This window comes from Grampus griseus (assembly GCF_964374135.1).
Source record: "Grampus griseus genome assembly, chromosome: X".
In the NCBI taxonomy this organism is placed as follows: Eukaryota; Metazoa; Chordata; class Mammalia; order Artiodactyla; family Delphinidae; genus Grampus; species Grampus griseus.
The window spans coordinates 67,506,514-67,528,925 of record NC_138999.1 but is presented as its reverse complement, the minus strand read 5'-3'; the positions used below and the strand labels follow the sequence as shown (position 1 = coordinate 67,528,925).

At 37.2% G+C, this 22,412-nt stretch overlaps 1 protein-coding gene across 1 annotated transcript in view; it reads left to right on the top strand.

The window, feature by feature from the left end:
- BRWD3 (bromodomain and WD repeat domain containing 3) overlaps window positions 1-22,412 on the top strand; it is a gene marked incomplete at its 3' end in the record, with an annotated part of 120,351 nt that overhangs the window by 77,130 nt on the left and 20,809 nt on the right. The window contains exons 21-27 of the mRNA XM_082680807.1: window positions 355-504; window positions 3,204-3,280; window positions 3,871-4,039; window positions 4,908-5,021; window positions 9,530-9,637; window positions 12,263-12,387; window positions 21,769-21,851. Coding sequence (XP_082536933.1) covers window positions 355-504; window positions 3,204-3,280; window positions 3,871-4,039; window positions 4,908-5,021; window positions 9,530-9,637; window positions 12,263-12,387; window positions 21,769-21,851 — 826 coding nt within the window. The remainder of the gene's footprint in view (window positions 1-354; window positions 505-3,203; window positions 3,281-3,870; window positions 4,040-4,907; window positions 5,022-9,529; window positions 9,638-12,262; window positions 12,388-21,768; window positions 21,852-22,412) is intronic.

Sequence of the window (22,412 nt, the reverse complement as noted above, 5' to 3'; positions counted from 1 at the left end):
ACACAGGTTCGTGCCCCGGTCTGGGAAGACCCCACATGCCGCGGAGCGGCTGGGCCCGTGAGCCATGGCCACTGAGCCTGCACGTCCGGAGCCTGTGCTCCACAATGGGAGAGACCACAACAGTGAGAGGCCCATGTACCACAAAAAAAAAAAAAAAAAAGAAGAAGTATATTTTTTTATGTAAAAACATAGTATAAAAATATATCTTGGGTTTTCTTTTAGGAAATTTATTCCTATCTCTTACCTCCACCCTCACTCCAAATCAAGCCCAATTGATTCTCTTTATATGTGTTCTTTTGTGTATATTCACTGAGGCTTTCATTTTTTAAAATTTATTTTCCTTCTGTTTTATAGAATGATTATCCGCCTAGCTGTGGGCGGTCTTTACGAAGGACACAACGCAAACGTCAGCATACTTACCAAACACGATCCAACATAGAGCATAATTCACAAGCATCATGTCAAAATTCAGGTGTACAGGAAGACTCAGATAGCTCCTCAGAGGTTAGATATCTGCTATTATTTACTCAATGTAATTTTTTGTTTCCCAGTTAGTGTCATCACTTTGGGTTTACTTTTTTTAAAATTTTTCAACTAGGTTTAATAACATGAGACTATCAATGAGGTCAATATTCGAGACCTTGTAAAATCACAAAGAAGTTAAGGCATATCTGATACCTAGATTCCTTTTCAAAGTTCTTTTTTTCTATGAAAGGCTGAAAATCGACATATCACGAAAGAAGTAACAATTTGATAAACTTTGGGTTTACTTTTAAGGGTCAATTTAATAGAAAATTATTTTAATGATGATCTTATGAGTATTATTTATTAATAAGGCATTTAATAGGCAAATTCGAGGATTATATTGAACTCCTTTAGATATCTTCTCTTATTTGTACCCAAGATATTATCTTGGTTGAGGGTATCAAACATGCCAGGAAAAGTTTGGCTTTGGGACAGTAAGAAAAGAGAGTGAGAGCAAATCTGCCTAGAAATGGAAAGAAGTGGAATATTAACTGTGATAACTAGTTATACAGTTCCAGAACTTGTTGACTGTGTAATCATAATATACATGTTTTCTGTTATTGTTGACTTTACCAGTCATGGAGATTACTGAGTGATGATTTTTTTCAGACCTACCTTTTTCATGGTAATGAAATAAAAACTATAGCAGTTCTTTTCCTCATGTTCCTCTCTTCTCCAGTCCTTTCCTTTTGTTCTCTTAATAACTATAGTATTTAAGTGAATAATGAGGGTTTAATTATGCATTGATAATGTATGGTACCCTCATTCTTCTCCCACCATTCACAATTCTTTAACTCTTATCAATGATATCCCTCCTTCTCTCCCCCCACCCATGAAAATCTTGATCTGAAAAGAATGATCACATATTCAAGACTATCATACAGAGTGAAGTAAGTCAGAAAGAGAAAAACAAATATTGTATATTAACACATATATGTGGAATCCGAAAAAATTGGTATAGACAGTCTTATTTACAAAGCAGAAATAGAGACAGACGTAGTGAACAAACGTATGGATAACAAGGGGGAAGGGGGGGTGGATGAATTGGGAGATTGGGATTGACATATAAACACTATTGATATGTATGGAATAGATGGCTAATGAGGACCTACTGTATAGCATGGGGAACTCTACTCAGTGCTCTGTGGTGACCTGGATGGGAAGGAAATCCAGAGGAGAGGGGATGTGTGTGTGTGTATGGCTGGTTCACTTTGCTGTACAGTAGAGGCTAGCACAACATTGTAAAGCAACTATACTCCAATAAAAATTTTTTTAAAAAACTATTGCCTCTGAGCCATGGACTTAAAAGAATTAAAACAAAAATACATTGAATGTAGATGGATTATAGAGTCCTGTTGCATGAGTGTCACTAAGACAGATAGGCAAGGAGAAATTCAGGGCAACGTAGCAATTTAAGATGGTTAAGAAAATTAAAAATACATGAAAAAGAAGACGAGAGAAGAAAAACGAAGATTACTTGGTACAGATTTTGTTGTTCAAAGGATGTGGTACTTTGACAAGAGTACCAAGACCAAAAGTAGATTGGTGGCTGCCAGGGGCTTGAGGTAGTGGGGAGTGAGGGGTCCTTGCTAATGGGTTTAGGGATTCTTTTGGGGTGATGAAAGTGTTCTAATATTAGTGGTGATGGTTGAACAGCTCTGAATATACTAAAAACCATTGAACTGTATACTCTGAAGTGGTGAAGTTTATGGTATGTGAATTCTATCTCAATAGGCTGTTATTAAAAAAGAAAAAGAAAAGAATTGTTATCTTTTTAATGTAATGATTGTGTTGTGGTTATGTTTTTAAAAAGAATCCTTATCTTAATAAATATTTATAGTGGAAATGCTTTTTTTTCACAATAATTCCTGAGGTATGAGGCAGTTGGTAAGGGTATATATACAAGATAGGCAGTGAGTTATCGTCTAAACTGGAGATTGTGTACACAAGGATGTTATCTATTTCCTCTACTTTGATACGTTTGAGATCTTACGTAATAAAAAGATGATTAACTTTTTTATGGAGAGTAATTATATTAACTTGGTAGAGGCATATAGGTATTTTTATCTTTTTTTGTGTAGGTATTTTTTAAAACAATGGCTTTCTATAAGGGAAAAGAATCTGAAAAAGAATATATATATTCATATAAATTCATATATTTTTTTTATGTATATATATACATATAAAACTGAATCAAGAGGGAGGGGTTATATGTATACATATAGTTGATTCACTTTGTTGTACAGCAGAAACTAACACAACATTGTAAAGCAACTGTACCCCAATGAAAAACAAACAAAAACCAAATCACTGTGCTGTATATATGAAACTAACACAGCATTGTAAATCAACTATACTTCAATTAAAAAAAGAAAACAGTGGTTTTAACAAAATTTAAGAGGGTTATATTTGCATTTCTTAAGGAGTCTATTGCGTCTTTGAAATAAGAAAAGGTGTGTCATATCAGTAAGATAGTAGATGCTAGAAATTTTTAAATACTTGGTAGGCTTAGTTATGAGTTACAAGTATATATAGAAAAATGATTACATACATTTTAACTAGAACTTTTCTTTGGAGGGGGGACTACAAAAAGTGTTATAAAACAGGTAATATATGCTAATTAATAATATGCTAGTTAATAATAACAATATATCTCAATTGCTGGCTCTTTGTTGCAGGAAGATGAAACAGTTGGCACAAGTGATGCTTCTATAGAGGATCCTGTTATTGAATGGCAAAGTGAAAGTTCCTCCAGGTAGTTTTAATGGTTTGGATTTGGTCAAAATCATTTGACAGTTTTAATGTGAAATTATGTTCTTGTAGGAATTTGGTAAAGCCAGAGTTAAAATAGTATTTTATAGTAGAAAGAGTACTGGGTTGGAAGCCCAGAGACCTGTTGTTTTATCCTAGCTCTACCAATATCTTTTTGCGCATGTCATCATGGACTTTAGTTCCCTAAAATAGTTCCATCTGTAAAATAAGATTCTTTGTAAATCCAAGATTCTACACCTTGGCAGGCTATGTGTATTTATTTCAGGTTTAAAACAACTATATTTAACCATTTCCAGGGATAAGGAACATCTTTATTTAAAGAAGCTTTTGTGATTTGGACAGGAATTTTGAATTTTAAATCCTGTTATGGGAAACTAAGCATTATACTTTATCCAAGAAGCATTTCACTAAAATCACTTAGGTAATGATCAAAATTCTATATTTGATATTTTTTTATCTTTGGTTAGAACAAAATCAAACCATGTCATTTATAATGCTGTTTGATTACAAAATGATCATCTTTCAATCATGAGGCAAAACTATTCCTTTTCTGAACTTATGTATTATTTACAGTGATTCATCAAGTGAATATTCTGATTGGACAGCAGATGCTGGAATAAATTTGCAACCTCCAAAAAGGCAAACGAGACAGGCAACACGGAAAATATGCAGCAGCTCTGAGGAGGAGAATTTGAAGTCACTTGAAGAACGGCAAAAGAAACCTAAACAGACTAGAAAGAAGGTTTGTAAGTTTACAGGTTGTTTTTCTTTTTTGGGGGAGGTTTTGGTTTTTTCCTTTGATACTTGAATATTTAACAGTAACACTTCACTTTTATCTAAAAATAATATTCCATCTGAGAAACTAAGTAAAATTGTATAAAAGATGTAAAGATATTTTGAAATTTTTCTGTTGTCAAAAGTAGAGGCTAGAATATTTTCATTATTATGTTAACATTAAATAAAACATTTTGACAGTTGTTTGTTAAAATGTAGTAGAGTTTTTAAATAAGCCACTGTAGTATAAAAGGATTATTCTTGTCATATCACCAGTCATAAATTTCTATATATTTTTGACTTGTAAAATGGAAGGATATGATAAATCATGTAGGGCTTCTTCTGTTTCTTTATGTTTTTATTTCATCCCAATGATGGGGTTTTATTTCCCACTCTAATTTCATTTGAATGATGTAAAAACCTAATCCACGGAGTTCCTTGAATATTAATTTAAAAATGGGTTCTGTATTCATTCTGTAACCTCTTGCTTTAGTAGACAGAATTATCTTCTTGATGGTCATCATTTAATTGGCAAAAAGTTATTGTGTTACTTGTATTTGAATTCCTTTGATATACTAGGGACATGAAGAGTAAAATATGTGGGTTTTAGATAGTATATAGTGTCATATTATCTGTCAGCCAAAATTGAACATGTTACTCACTTGATTGTTTTATTGGTACAAAAGTTATGCATAATTAATTGGTAAAAGAAAATGTGTAAAGTTTGTATATTTTGTGTTTTATTATAACCTGATGTTTTTAACATTTTCTACCTGCTATTTTTTCTACAATTGTTCATATATTTACAGTTTATATGTTTGTGAACTATATTTTAGAAAGGAGGACTGGTTTCTATGGCAGGTGAACCCAGTGAAGAATGGTTTGCCCCTCAGTGGATCTTGGATACCATACCACGACGTTCCCCGTTTGTCCCACAGATGGGAGACGAGGTAATTGTTTTCTGTTAAATAACGTTTTTCTCTTGGAACCTCAAGAGTACTCACTTTAATATCAGTCTTAGGCCATTCATATTCTCAATTCTGTTATAGTTATATGTCCACCATCTTAACTGTGCTGCTCAATTATATATTTATTGTGGACAGTGACTGAATCTTACTAATTTTTGTGTCCTTTGTAGGGCTTGACACAGAGTCTTTAGTATAGTAGATGCTCAATGAACATTGAGATAAATTGATTGGCTTGTGAAGCCATGAAAATAATTGTCTTTATTTTTATCTTAATTGCCACATAGTAGAATTGAGTGGTATTTTGAATCCTAATCAAGTCCTAATACTGTTTTTTGTTTTTTTGTTTTTTTAAAAGAAGCCCATGCTCAACCTGATAGAAAATATTCTAGAGGATGATCACCCCTTTCAATGCTTACGGGAAAGTCATTTCACAAACAAGGCCTTCCTACTGAACCTATGATTGAATAACAGCCATATTTATGATTGGTCAGTCAAAAATTGATTTAAATTCTATACAGTGAAAAATTTTTATTTGATTTTCTTATGAAAATTATGGTAGCATTGTTATATTTTGAGCCCTAGTTGGCTTGTATAGTCTCTGACATGTTGACTAATCATTCATTTTTGAATGATTAAATGCTTACCCACAGTTTTCAACTTAAGACCCATAGTAGGAATGTAATATTATCATCATAATAAAGAAGGAGCAGAACCTTGGAAATGGTTCTAAAAGTCTTGGAACCAATAAAAATTTTACCAAACTTTTCTATAATTGTCTTCTATAGATATTTTGTACCAGAGATAGCTACCAAGTAGCCTTACAATTAAGCTATTACTTATTATTATAATATCTTTTGATATTATTGAAATGTTTCCTTTCCTAAGTGTGTCTTCTTGTAAGTGTCGGACTTTTGAGCAATGCTCGTTTGTTTGGTTATTTTAGTAAAACGTGCTCTGGATGAATGCTGTATGAAAAAACTTAGAAGAGCTTTCTTAGGGGTATATCCAAAAATCACTATTTCTTGTATTTATTGCCTTTTTTTATGGAGGCTTAAGAGAAATAATTTTGAATTAATCTTAGAACAGGGGGACTTCCTGGTGGTCCAGTGGTTAAGAATCCGCCTTCCAGTGCAGGGAGCGCAGGTTCAATCCCTGGTCAGGGAACTAAGATCCTGCATGCTAAGGGGCAACTAAGCCTGCTTGCCACAACTACGGAGTCTGCATGCCAAAACTAGAGAGCCCGTGTGCCGCAGCTACAGAGCTCATGTGCTCTGGAGCCTGTGCACCACAACTAGAGAGAAGCCCACATGCCACAGCAAAAGATCCCATGTGCTGCAACTAAGACCCAATGCAGCCAAAAATAAATAAATAAATAAGCAAATAAATATTAAAAAAAAATCTTAGAACAGAATAAGGATCTGTATACTCTATGATCTGAGACTCCTCTCTATTTTATAGGACCATATTTACCTTTCCCTTTATTTTGTTAAACTTAGTGCATGATTATATGCTTCAAGACTAATGTGTATTAGGTAATGACAATTGTTCAGGTAATGGAAAAGGTGTATAAGTGAATCAGACAGTGAAATACGTGAATTAAAGAATGTTGTTAAAGAACCCATAAAGGCAGAAACATACTTTTATATAATCAATCTGTTAATGACAGCATTACTTTTTACTTTTAAGTGTTAAGGCTTCATTATTTTGCCTGGAATACCCCTACCCACAGGTCATTGCCTCTCAAAATGCTCATTTTTCAAGGTTTAACTTAAAATGCCAACTTCTTTTGCATGTTATCCCTACTTACCATTTGCTTGCCACTCCTTCTTCATATGCTTTCCCATCTAAATTATTTCTCTCTTATGATACATTCTACATTCTGCCTTGTATCATACTCATACATCTACATGTCTGTCCATATCCTTGAGGGAAAGGATTTTATTTTGATGTCTTACCATAGAACCCAGTGCCTTGTACATATATATTTGATCAATATTTGCTGAGTACAGGAATAAATATATAATAAAGGATATCTGAATAACATGCTTATCATGTTATTGGTAAGCATGGTAATGACATTTTTTTACCACTACAGTTGTGTTTATATACTAATATTTAAACGTTTAAAAAATTTTTACTTGTATTTTTAACTATTAGAAATTCTGACTTAGTGTTGATTGGTAGAATATGTCAGTGTATTTTTAAAATCTCCATAGTATGGTATTTTTTACATTACTTTCTTCTATTTATCTCTACCACCCCTTTAAAAATATTATAGGAAACATAAGTTTTTTTTTTCTTTTTTTAAAAAATTTTATTGGAGTATAGTTGATTTACAATGTTGTGTTAGTTTCAGGTGTACAGCAAAGTGAGTCAGTTATACATATACATATATCCACTCTTTTTTTTTTCTTTTTTTTTGTGGTACGCGGGCCTCTCACTGCTGTGGCCTCTCCCGTCGCAGAGCACAGGCTCTGGACGCGCAGGCCCAGTGGCCATGGCTCACGGGCCCAGCCGCTCCGCGGCATGTGGGATCCTCCCGGACCGGGGCACGAACCCGTGTCCCCTGCATCAGCAGGCGGACTCTCAACCACTGCGCCACCAGGGAAGCCCTTTTTTTCTTTTTTGATTCTTTTCCCATATATGCCATTACAGAGTACTGAGTAGAGTTACCTGTGCTATACAGAAGGTTCTTATTAGTTATCTATTTTATGTATAGTAGTGGGTATATGTCAATCCCAGTCTCCTAATTTATTCCTTTCCCCCTTATTCCCTGATAACCATAAGTTTGTTTTCTACATCCGTGACTCTACTTCTATTTTGTAAATAAGTTCATTTGTACCCTTTTTTATTCAATTCCACATATAAGTGGTATCATAATGATATTTGTTTTTCCCTTTCTGACTTCATTCAGTATGACAAATCTAGGTCCATCCATGTTGCTGCAAATGGCATTACTTTGTTCTCTTTTATTGACTCTAGGTCCATCCACTTCACTACAAATAACTCAATTTCATTTTTTTTTATGGCTGAGTAATATTCCATTATATATATGTACCACACCTTCTTCATCCATTCCTCTGTTGAACATTTAGGTTGCTTCAGTGTTGCTTCTGGCTATTGTAAATAGTGCTGCAATGGACATTGGAGTGCATGAAACCTAATAAGATTTTGACAAATTACTTCTCTGTGCCCTAGTTTCATCAACTGTACAGTGGGGATAAAGGTATCTACCTTATAGGGCTCTGGGAAGGATTAAATTAAAGGATATTTGTAGGGCACTTAGGATAGTACCTGAGGCATGCTAGTCTGTCTGTCTTTTGTTATTGTTATTAATCTTTCAAACACCTCTGCCAGCAGAGTGTCCTCTTCATTTGACAGGTGAGCATGTCGAAGGCCAGAGTCACATGGCCTGTAAGGGTAGCACCAACAGCAGTCAGGTCTCCTGACTTCTTCCCTGTCCCTATGGTTGCCTTTGTGTAATGATTGTGGGGTGTTTGGATTAATAATAAATAAAGGAAGCAGAGTGGGAAAAACGCCTACAAAGTAGGCCTGCTGTTTGGAAGAAGCTACGTGTACAAGAAGGGTGACATTACTTACATATTCTACTTGTAACCTGATCTTAAGCTTCTCAGGTACATAGTGCACCCAGGGATATTTAGGGAACATTACTGCAAGGCCATTTGCACTGGCATTGTTCTACCCTGGTGGGCACAGACTTGGGACAATAAGCTGTATCCAGGGTTGGCATTCACTTTGGAAATGTTTGCTGATTGTTTAATCAGATTCAGTATTCTGAGCCTTAAAGGAGGCTAAGATTTTTGTGGTTGCGAGGTGATTTGAACCTGTCAGTATGGTATGAGGACAAAAAAAAAATTATTGTGGGAAAGAAACTTTTTTTAATGAATCAGAATATGGTAGTGAATGCTGTCTTAAAGAGGTGAACAGTTTTATCAAGCACTTGGATTCATTTTCCTTCCATACCATGCTAGTTCTGATATTATTTCTTACAAAAGAAAAATTTTAATCTGTCTAGAAATTACTGTATTTAGTAGCCTGTGGTTAGAAATATATATATATATATATATATATATATATATATATATATATATATATATATATATAATGTGTAGGCTATTAAAAGGTTGATGCTTTAGAATGTCAATTACAGATTGAAATATATTACTTTAAAATGTGACCACTTTTGTGTACATTTGTCATTAGTCTGTTTCTTCAGAAATTTATGAAGGTGCTAGGGAGAAGAAGGACTGTGTGTGTTTTTATTTTGCAATATTTAGCACAGGGCTACATAGGCATGAGTACTGAATGAACATTATTTGATTATAAGTACCTTTATTGTATAAATTTTTTTCAAAATTATGATTATTTATATTCTTTGTAAACAGAAGAGGACATTTGTAGGAATATATTGGGAAGTATAGTGGTGTTAAATGGGATGCTGCTGTTTAATACCTCATGTTTTTTTTTAGCTTATATATTTTAGGCAAGGACATGAAGCTTATATACGGGCTGTAAGAAAATCAAAAATATACAGCGTTAACCTACAAAAACAGCCATGGAATAAAATGGATCTCAGGGTAAGTTCACCAAATTAATAATCTATGCAATTGAAGTATCTTGGGAATTAAGTTATTAGCCTGTAGGCTTATTCTCAGTTTCTGGATATTTCACTGTTGATTGTGCATCCAGGATAAAGTGATGTACCATACTCTTGTACAGCTGAGTGTTATGGGTCACATTTTATGGTTCCCGAAATTTGTATGCCACCTGTTGTCTTGATTATTTGACCTAATTTCCTTCAAGCTTCAGGTCCTGTAGTGTATACCATTCTATTGATATAATTGGAGCAAAGCAGTAGTTCCATGGTGTGGATATTTTCCTCAGCATCTTTGAACGTTCTAGAAGCTCTATAAACTGTGACTGCATGTGTGGACACACAAACACCCTTGAGATTCTGGCAAATTTAGGATATAGTAAATATCATAAATCCTAAGAAACTCATGACTTTGTGGTGCTTTATTTATTATTTCTTTTGATATAGTACCTATGTAGCTACATGTCACTGAATAAAACAGATATGTTTATTTTTTAGAGAAGGATTTTCTCACTGTAAATACATATTCATTCATTCATTCATACTTATATAAATACAGACAAAGAAACACAGAGATACATACACCATCATTTCTACTTAGGTTTACATTTGTTTTTGTCATTTTGTTTTTTCGACTCTGAGAGCAAGAGAGTAAAGGGCAATTTTACGATAGTTTTCCAGGTAAATGAAGAGTTGTTGTGTAATGATGCTTAAAAGGAAGGATGCAAGAGAGAATGTATATATTTATTTAAATAAAGAATTGAAACATAAAAATTGTATTAAGGTTGTAAGGTGCTAAAATTTCTTATCAAGTGAGCTTTACATAATCATTTCCTGGGAAACAGGAATGCTACCATCTGTTCTGAATCAGGTGAAAATTGAGGGTTTTGTTCTTGTTTTTTTTTTTTTAGGATCAAAGGAATAAATAAACCATATGATTTCCTACTTTAAATTCTAACCCTGTGGTTATAGGAAATTTTAGGAGGCAGCATATATGTGGTATAAGAGCCTGGGCTTTGGAATAAGACCTGAATTTCAATCCCAGCTCTGCTATATACTAGTGTATAACTTGAAACAAGTCACTGTACCCATGAGGCTCAGTTTTGTCATCTGTTAAGTGTGACTAATAACAATGTATAAGGATGGTATTATAAAATAATATTGTAGGCACTCATAAATGTAAGTCCTTTTCCCAAACATATACATAACATGTCCACCTGCCTACTTACAAACTGTATTTCTGCTAGAGGAGTGATTATTTTCTTTTTTTAAATCGAAATATCACTTTTATTGACAAGATAGGGCCACAATGGGCAGCTCCACAGAATACAAATAAGACAGTCTCAAGACAAGGGTGTAAAATTGCAGCAGACAGGTTAATACTCTTTACCCTCATCCTCTCCCTCAGCACTATCCGCTCCAGCCTCCTCATACTCCTTCTCAAGGGCAGCCATGTCCTCACAGGCCTCAGAAAACTCTCTTTCCTCCATGCCCTCACCCACGTACCAGTGAACAAAGGCACTCTTGACATACATCAGGTCAAACTTGTGGTCCAGGTGAGCCTTCTTGCCATAGTCGACAGAGAGACGTTCCATCAGCAGGGAGGTGAACCCAGAACCAGTTCCCCAACAAAGCTGTGGAAAACCAGGAAGCCCTGAAGGCCTGTGCACTGGTCAGCCAGTTTCCGAATTTGGTCCAAGACAAGGTCAATGATCTCCTTGCCAATGGTGTAATGACCATGGAAATAGTTATTGGCAGCATCTTCCTTGCCTGTGACGATCTTCTCAGGGTGGAAGAGCTGGTGGTAGGTGCCAGTGTGAACTTCATCAGTGATTGTGGGTTCCAGGTCTACAAACGCTGTCCTGGGCACATGCTTGCCAGCACCTGTCTCACTGAAGAAGGTGTTGAAGGTGTCATCTCCTCCCCCAATGGGCTTGTCACTTGGCATCTGGTCATCAGGCTGGATGCCATGTTCCAGGCAGTAGAGCTCCCAGCAGAAATTGCTGATCTGGAGACCAGCCTGGCCAACATGGATGGAGATGCACTCACGCATGACTGAGACTTGTAGGGTTCTGTGGGGTTGGAGGAGGCGAGAAGACGGCCACAAAGATCTCCCACTGACAGACTATCAAGGAGTTCAGGAGAGAAGTAGTGACAAGAGGAGTGATTCTTAACCAGCAGAGCAATTCTTAACTCCCCAGAGAAAAACCTGGGGAGTTTTTTCAAAATATATATGACTGAGCTCTACCCCAGACATAGTGAACTCAATTCCATAGTAGTAGGGTTTAGGAACATGAATTTTAAAAATGTTCCCAAGGGGATTCTGCTGTTTATCATTGGTTTATAGCCCTGCACTAAACTACAAATTGCTATTAAGGGGTCAAGAGCCATGTCTTCTTACCTTTAACACTTAGTGGAGTGCCTAGTATCTGGTGGGTATTAGGATAATTTTTATTTTTTTTATTTTTAAAGTTTTATTGGAGTATAGTTGATTTACAAAGTTGTTTCAGATAATTTTTAAATTGTTCAAATAATAATGAAATAATATGCAAATGTTAGGCAATTATTTATATTGAAAGTAATAATTTATTGTTATTCTCATGAATAGGAACAAGAATTTGTTAAGATTGTAGGAATCAAATATGAGGTTGGACCACCTACACTGTGCTGCTTGAAGCTTGCATTTCTGGACCCCATTTCAGGCAAAATGACTGGAGAATCTTTTTCCATTAAGTGAGTATCTATCTTGGATCATGTGTGTGTGTGTGTGTGTGTGTGTGTATTTTAATCCCTATGATGTATTCTGCAGAGTACAAGTCTTAATGGGAAAGAAAACATGACAGCACTACAGGCTTTAGAGTTTAAGGACCAAGGTTTAATGTTTTTTAATAATATATGTTGCATGTTTTATTAAAAGTATACACAAAAATGATCAATATTAAAGATTTTCATATTCAGAAATACAAAACCATATTTAACAAATCATTAAGTATCTAAATGCAGACTTAGTTATAAAACCATAACTAGTAAAATATTAGTATTTAAACAATATTAGAATCTTAACTATATAAAATAAAACCCATATTAATACTTTGAAAGGATTACTTACTATTGAACAATAGATATTGCAGAAGAGACTTTTCTGACATAGCTTTCTAATAGTTCTTTTTTTTTTTAACTTCTTTATTGGGGTATAATTGCTTTACAATGGTGTGTTAGTTTCTGCTTTATAACAAAGTGAATCACTTATACATATACATATGTTCCCATATGTCTTCCCTCTTGCGTCTCCCTCCCTCCCACCCTCCCTATCCCACCCCTCCAGGCTGTCACAAAGCACCGAGCCAATATCCCTGTGCCATGCGGCTGCTTCCCACTAGCTATCTACCTTACTACGTTTGTTAGTGTGTATATGTCCATGACTCTCTGTCGCCCTGTCACAGCTCACCCTTCCCCCTCCCCATAACCTCAAGTCCGTTCTCTAGGAGGTCTGTGTCTTAATTCCTGCCTTACCCCTAGGTTCTTCATGACATTTTTTTTCTTAAATTCCATATATATGTGTTAGCATACGGTATTTGTCTCTCTCTTTCTGACTTACTTCACTCTGTATGACAGACTCTAGATCTATCCACCTCATTACAAATAGCTCAATTTCGTTTCCTTTTATTGCTGAGTAATATTCCATTGTATATATGTGCCACATCTTCTTTATCCATTCATCCGATGATGGGCACTTAGGTTGTTTCCACCTCTGGGCTATTGTAAATAGAGCTGCAATGAACATTTTGGTACATGACTCTTTTTGAATTTTGGTTTTCTCAGGGTATATGCCCAGTAGTGGGATTGCTGGGTCATATGGTAGTTCTATTTGTAGATTTTTAAGGAACCTCCATACTGTTCTCCATAGTGGCTGAACCAATTCACATTCCCACCAGCAGTGCAAGAGTGTTCCCTTTTCTCCACACCCTCTCCAGCATTTATTGTTTCTAGATTTTTTGATGATGGCCATTCTGACTGGTGTGAGATGATATGTCATTGTAGTTTTGATTTGCATTTCTCTAATGATTAATGATGTTGAGCATTCTTTCATGTGTTTGTTGGCAGTCTGTATATCTTCTTTGGAGAAATGTCTATTTAGGTCTTCTGCCCATTTTTGGATTGGGTTGTTTGTTTTTTTGTTATTGAGCTGCATGAGCTGCTTGTAAATTTTGGAGATTAATCCTTTGTCGGTTGCTTCATTTGCATATATTTTCTCCCATTCTGAGGGTTGTCTTTTTGTCTTGTTTATGGTTTCCTTTGCTGTGCAAAAGCTTTGAAGTTTCATTAGGTCCCATTTGTTTATTTTTGTTTTTATTTCCATTACTGTAGGAGGTGGGTCAGAAAGGATCTTGCTGTGATTTATGTCATAGAGTGTTCTGCCTATGTTTTCCTCTAAGAGTTTGATAGTTTCTGGCCTTACATTTAGGTCTTTAATCCATTTTGAGCTTATTTTTGTGTATGGTGTTAGGGAGTGATCTAATCTCATAATTTTACATGTATCTGTCCAGTTTTCCCAGCACTACTTATTGAAGAGGCTGTCCTTTCTCCACTGTACATTCCTGCCACCTTTATCAAAGATAAGGTGTCCATATGTGCATGGGTTTATCTCTGGGCTTTCTATCCTGTTCCATTGATCTATCTTTCTGTTTTTGTGCCAGTACCAAGGTTTAATATTTAATTCTTGCTTTGTATAATTCTTGCTTTGTTTCTCCACTTAATAGCTCTCTCTCTCTCTCTCTCTCTCCCTCTCTCTCTCTCTCTGTCTCTCTGTCTCTCTCTCTCTCTCTCTCTCTCTCTCTCTCTCTCTCTATATATATATATATATATATATATATATATATATCAACTGAAAAATGTACAGTGTTAGAGTTGTGGGTTTCAGTTTTATTTGGGGACTCACTGAGGACTATAGTCTAGGAGACAGCCTCTAAGATAGCTCTGACAAACTGCTCTCAAGAGTTAGGAGGGAATGAGCCAGCGTATATATGATTTTTGGGGGGCTGGGAAATACCTGTTGTCAAGCATACATCCTGCTAGTTATTGCTAGTCACAAGGATCCGATATCTCAGTTAATGGTTTTAGTGCTTTTCTATATATGGGAAGATGCAAGAATCTGGGGTCACTGAAGTTCTTCATTACATATGCATCTTAACTATCTAGGGGCCCATATATCCAAAACACAGAATGTTTCATCTTGAATTCCTTTCAGGGTGTGCTGTAGGTCAGCAACTACAGTGGCTAATGACTTGATCCTTGTAGAACTGGAATCACAGGCAACATATTTCTGTTTACAGTAACCCCCGTTGGTCATAAATTCATCTAAGGTTTGGGAAGAATGTCATGACCCATTTGTCCCATGGCATTATGAAGGCTTATTCTTAGGTCAAGCAAGGACTTTGTTGGTAGGCCACTCAATGTGCTATTTCTGGATTAGGCTCAGCATCATTTGTTTTACTAGACTCTTATAATCCAGGAAATATCCTCCCTTGTTGCTTCTTCCCATATCTAGAGTTGCGCTATTACAATTAATTTATATGGAACTATGTATGTGATCAATTGCCTCAAGACATTGAAGCATCATTAGTTTTGTTGAAGACCTGGTTACATAACTGGGTAATGTAAGAAACAACAATCTTATAAAATAGACAGGATAAAAATAATATAGCTAGTGATATAGGGCTTCCCTGATGGCACAGTGGTTAAGAATCCACCTGCCAATGCAGGGGACATGGGTTCCAGCCCTGGCCCAGGAAGATCCCACATGCCGTGGAGCAACTAAGCCCGTGCACCACAACTACTGACCCTGCACTGTAGAGCCCGTGAACCACAACTACTGAACCTGCATGCCACAACTACTGAAGCCCACGGGCCTAGAGCCTGTGTTCCCCAACAAGAAAGGCCACAACAATGAGAAACCCGCACACCACATTGAGGAGTGGCCCCTGCTCACCGCAACTAGAGAAAGCCCACACGCAGCAACAAAGACCCAAGGCAGCCAAAAATAAATACATAATAAATAAATAAATAAATAAATAAATAAATAAATAAATAATATAGTTAGTGATATAAATAATGTCATAAGGGAAAGTTGAGGAAGATGGCGGAAGAGTAAGATGCGGAGATCACCTTGCTCCACACAGGTACATCAGAAATACATCTACACGTGGAACTGCTCCTATAGAACACCCACTGAACGATGGCATAAGACTTCAGACCTCCCAAAAGGCAAGAAACTCCCCACGTACATGGGTAGGGCAAAAGAAAAAAGAATAAACAGAGACAAAAGAATACGGACGAGACCTGCACCAGTGGGAGGGAGCTGTGAAGGAGGAAAGGTTTCCACACACTAGGAAGCCCCCTCGTGGGCGGAGACTGCAGGTGGCAGAGGGGGGGAGCTTTGGAGCCACAGAGGAGAGTGCAGCCACAGGGGTGCGGAGGACAAAGCGGAGAGATTCCCGCACAGAGGATTGGTGCCGACCAGCACTCACCAGCCCAAGAGGCTTGTCTGCTCACCCGCCGGGGCGGGCAGGGCTGGGAGCTGAGGCTCGGGCTTCGGTGGGAGCGCAGGGAGAGGACTGGGGTTGGTGGCGTGTACACAGCCTGAAGGGATTAGTGCACCACAGGTAGCCAGGAGGGTTCCGGCAAAATGTCTGGACCTGCCGAAGAGGCAAGAGACTTTTTCCTCCCTCTTTGTTTCCTGGTGCACGAGGAGAGGGGATTAAGAGTGCTGCTTAAAGGAGCTCAAGAGATGGGCGCAAGCTGCGGCTGTCAGTGCGGACCCCAGAGACGGGCATGAGACGCTAAGGCTGCTGCTGCCGCCACCAAGAAACCTGTGTGCAAGCACAGGTCACTATCCACACCTCCCCTCCCAGGAGGATGTGCAGCCCGCTACTGCCAGGGTCCCGTGATCCAGGGACAACTTCCCTGGGAGAACACAGGGCGCACCTCAGGATGCTGCAACGTCATGCCACCCTCTCCTTCTGCAGGTTCGCCCCACATCCATACCCCTCCCTCCCCCTGGCCTGAGTGAGCCAGAGCCCCCGAATCAGCTGCTCCTTTAACCCCATCCTGTCTGAGCGAAGAACAGACGCCCTCAGGCGACCGACATGCAGAGGCAAGTCCACATCCAAAGCTGAACCCCAGGAGCTGTGCGAACAAAGAAGAGAAAGGGAAATCCCTCCCAGCAGCCTCAGGAACAGTGGATTAAATCTCCACAATCAACTTGATGTACCCTGCATCTGTGGAATACCTGAATAGACAACGAGTCATCCCAAATTAAGGAGGTGGACTCTGGGAGCAAGATATATAATTTTTCCCCCTTTTCCTCTTTTTGTGAGTGTGTATGTGTATGCTTCTCTGTGATACTTTGTCTGTATAGCTTTGCTTTCACCATTTGCCCTAGGGTTCTGTCCATCCGTTTTTCTGTTTTTTTTTTTTTACTTAAAAATTTTTTTTCTTAATAATTTTTATTTTAATAACTTTTAAAATTTTTATCTTACTTTATTTTATTTTCTTTTATCCTCTTTCTATTTTTTATCCCTTTTATTCTGAGCCATGTGGATGAAGGCTCTTAGTGCTCCAGCCAGGATTCAGTGCTGTGCCTCTGAGGTGGGAGAGCCAACTTCAGAACACTGGTCCACAAGAGACCTCTCAACTCCATGTAACATCAAATGGCGAAAATTTCCCAGAGATCTAAATCTCAACACCAAGACCCAGCTTCACTCAACGACCAGCAAGCTACAGTCTGGACACCCTATGCCAAACAACTAGCAAGACAGGAACACAACCCCACCCATTAGCAGAGGGGCTGCCTAAAATCATAATAAGGCCACAGACACCCCAAAACACACCACCGGACGTGGATCAGCCCACCAGAAAGACTAGATACAGCCACATCCATGAGAGCATAGGCACTAGTCCCCTCCACTAGGAAGCCTACACAACCCACTGAACAAAACTTAGCCACTGGGGACAGACACCAAAAACAACGGGAACTACGAACCTACAGCCTGCAAAAAGGAGACCCCAAACACAGTAAGATAAGCAAAATGAGAAGACAGAAAAACACAGCAGATGAAGGAGCAAGGTAAAAAAAACCCAGACCTAACAAATGAAGAGGAAATAGGCAGTCTACCTGAAAAAGAATTCAGAATAATGATAGTAAAGATATCCAAAATCTTGGAAGTAGAATAGAGAAAATGCAAGAAACATTTAACAAGGACCTAGAAGAACTAAAGATGAAACAAGCAATGATGAACAACAAAATAAATGAAATTAAAAATACTCTAGAAGGAATCAATAGCAGAATAACTGAGACAGAAGAACGGATAAGTGACCTGGAAGACAAAATAGTGGAAATAACTACTGCAGAGCAGAATAAAGAAAAAAACAATGAAAAGAACTGAGGACAGTTTCAGAGAGCTGTGGGACAACATTAAATGCACCAATATTCGAATTATAGGGGTCCCAAAAGAAGAAAAGAAAATGAAAGAGACTGAGAAAATATTTGAAGAGATTACAGTTGAAAACTTCCCTAATATGGGAAAGGAAATAGTCAATCAAGTCCAAGAAGCACAGAGAGTCCCATACAGGATAAATCCAAGGAGAAACATGCCAAGACACATATTAATCAAAGTATCAAAAATTAAATACAAAGAAAACATATTAAAAGCAGCAAAGGAAAAACAACAAATAACACACAAGGGAATCCCCATAAGGATAACAGCTGATCTTTCAGCAGAAACTCTGCAAGCCAGAAGGGAGTGGCAGGACATAGAATTAGCAATGAAAAAGGAGAAGTAACAATTGACACTGCACAAATACAAAGGATCATGTGAGATTACTACAAACAACTCTATGCCAATATAATGGACAACCTGGAAGAAATGGACAAATTCTTAGAAATGCACAACCTGCCAAGACGGAACCAGGAAGAAATAGAAAATATGAACAGACCAATCACAAGCACTAAAATTGAAACTGTGATTAAAAATCTTCCAACAAACCCAAGCCCAGGACCAGATGGCTTCACAGGCAAATTCTATCAAACATTTAGAGAAGAGCTAACACCTATCCTTCTCAAACTCTTCCAAAATATAGCAGAGGGAGGAACACTCCCAAACTCATTCTATGAGGCCACCATCACCCTGATACCAAAACCAGACAAAGATGTCACAAAGAAAGAAAAGAACAGGCCAATATCACTGTTGAACATAGATGCAAAAATCCTCAACAAAATGCTAGCAAACAGAATCCAACAGCACATTGAAAGGATCATACACCATGATCAAGTCGGATTTATTCCAGGAGTGCAAGAATTCTCAATATACACAAATCAATCAATGTGATACACCATATTAACAAATTGAAGGAGAAAATCCATATGATCTTCTCAATAGATGCAGAGAAAGCTTTCGACAAAATTCACCACCAAATTTATGATAAAAACCCTGGAGAAAGTAGGCATAGAGGAAACTTTCCTCACCATAATGAAGGCCATATATGAAAAACCCACAGCCAACATCGTCCACAATGGTAAAAAACTGAAACCTTTTCCACTAAGATCAGGAACAAGACAAGGTTGGCAACTCTCACCACTATTATTCAACATAGTTTTGGAAGTTTTAGCCACAGCAATCAGAGAAGAAAAAGAAATAAAAGAATCCAAATTGGAAAAGAAGAAGTAAAGCTGTCACTGTTTGCAGATGACATAATACCCTACATAGAGAATCCTAAACAGGCTACTGGAAAACTACTAGAACTAATCAATGAATTTGGTAAAGTAGCAGTATACAAAATTAATGCACAGAAATCTATGGCATTCCTATACCCTAATGATGAAAAATATGAAAATGAAATTAAGAAAACACTCCCATTTACCATAGCAACAAAAAGAATAAAATATCTAGGAATAAACCTACCTAAGGAGACAATAGCCCTGTATGTAGAAAATTATAAGACACTGATGAAAGAAATGAAAGATGATACAAATAGATGGAGAGATATACCATGTTCTTTAATTGGAAAAATCAACATTGTGAAAATGACTCTACTACCCAAAGCAATCTACAGATTCAATGCAATCCCTATTAAAGTACCACTGGCATTTTTCACAGAACTAGAACAAAAAGTTTCACAATTTGTATGGAAGCACAAACGACCCCGAATAGCTAAAGCAATCTTGAGAACAAAAAACGGAGCTGGAGGAATCAGGCTACCTGACTTCAGACTATACTTCAAAGCTACTGTAATCAAGACCGTATGGTACTGGCACAAAAACAGAAATATAGGTCAATGGAACAGGATAGAAAGCCCAGAGATAAACCCATGCACATATGGTCACCTTATCTTTGATAAAGGAGGCAAGAATATACTAGTGGAGAAAAGACAGCCTCTTCAATAAGTGATACTGAGAAAACTGTACAGTTACATGTAAAAGTATGAAAGTAGAACACTCCCTAACACCATACACAAAAATAAACTCAAAATGGATTAAAGACTCAAATGTAAGGCCAGACACTCTCTAACTCTTAGAGGAAAACATAAGCAGAACACTCTATGACATAACTCACAGCAAGATCCTTTTTGACCCACCTCCTAGAGAAATGGAAATAAAAACAAAAGTAAACAAATGGGACCTAATGAAACTTCAAAGCTTTTACACAGCAAAGGAAACCATAAACAAGACCAAAAGACAACCCTCAGAATGGGAGAAAATATTTGCAGATGATGCAGCTGACAAAGGATTAATCTTCAAGATTTATAAGCAGCTCATGCAGCTCAATAACAGAAAAACAATGCAATCGAAAAATGGGCAGAAAGCTTCAACAGACATTTCTCCACAGAAGATATACAGATTGCCGACAAACCCATGAAAGAATGCTCAACATCATTAATCATTAGGGAAATACAAAACTACAATGAGATATCATCTCTCACCAGTCAGAATGGCCATCATCAAAAAATCTAGAAACAATAAATGCTGGAGAGGGTGTGGAGAAAAGGAACACGCTTGCACTGCGGTGAGAATGTAAATTGATACAGACACTATGGATAACAGTATGGAGGTTCCTTAAAATATTAAAAATTGTACTACTATATGACCCCGTAATCCCACTACTGGGCATATACCCTGAGAAAACCATAATTCAAAAAGAGTCATGTACCAAAATGTTCATTGTGCCTCTATTTACAATAGCCAGGACATGGAAGCAACCTAAGTGTCCATCATTGGATGAATGGATAAAGAAGATGTGGCACATATATGCAATGGAATATTACTCAGCCATAAACATAAACGAAATTGAGTTATTCGTAGTGAGGTGGATGGACCTAGAGTCTGTCATACAGAGTGAAGTAAGTCAGAAAGAGAATAATAAATACCATATGCTAACACATATATATGGAATCTAAGAAAAAAAAGAAAAAAAAAGATCATGAAGAACCTAGGGGTAAGCCGGGAATAAAGACACAGACCTACTAGAGAATGGACTTGAGGATATGCGGACGGGGAAGGGTAAGCTGAGATTGAGCGAGAGAGTGGCATGGACATATATACACTACCAAACGTAAAATAGATTGCTATTCGGAAGCAGCTGCATAGCACAGGGAGATCAGCTTTGTGGTTTGTGACCACCTAGAGGGGTGGCATAGGGAGGGTGAGAGTTAGGGAGACGCAAGAGGGAAGAGATATGGGAACATATGTGTATGTATAACTGATTTACTTTGTTATAAAGCAGAAACTAACATACCATTGTAAAGCAATTTTACTCCAATAATGATGTTAAAAAAAGGAGAATAAAAACAAGTGAAATAAACCCCAATAAACATACACTGTAATAAAGAAAATAAATTACTTTATGCAAATATTAAAAAAATAATGTCATAAGTAAATATTTAAGCCAAACAGATCAAACAGATGGGGTTTAATTTAAGTAAATGCATTCACAGGGACGTTGAGTTTTGCAACATTTTGCTCAATACTTCCACATTAAGCATATATTCCTGGATGTTTAGAAAGTAACATATACTGTTATATCTGTATACTGAATCATATGTACTTTACTTTCTCCTCAGGTATCATGACATGCCAGATGTCATTGACTTCCTTGTGCTACATCAGTTTTATAATGAAGCCAAAGAAAGGAACTGGCAGATTGGTAAGTATAGAATTCTCACTGAATAATTATTGTTTGAAGTAGAGTAAGTAACTTTTAAACCAATTTAACAGAAAGAAATTAGTAGACTGAAAAAGCTGTTAGCCAAATTAGAAAAATTAAATTTTTCTTTTCAGTTACGTTTCGGAGATTTTATGAACATTGTAAGTGGCATAAAACCTTTTCTGTGAATACCTACTCTATTAGGATACAAATCTGTATTAAAAAGAAAATCTTGAAATGTCAATGGCCATGAAATGGAGTACTTAACACTTGGGCTCTTAAAAGACCTTTACTGATTGTGGGTTTCTCTCTCCTTTCTCTCTCTCTCTCTCTTTCTCTCTGCCCCCCCCACCCCCTCTTCCTCTCCCTCTTCCTCCTCTTCTACCTCTTTCCATCTACCCCTCTGCCCTCCTCCTCTCTCCGTCTCCCCCTCTCCCTTTTTCTCCCTTTCTCTCTTTCCCCTTCTTATTCTCTCCCCCTCTATTCCTCCCCCTTCACTAGCTGTTTAATCTTGGGCAAGATTTTAACCTCTGTTTGCCTCAATTCCATTATCTGTAAAAT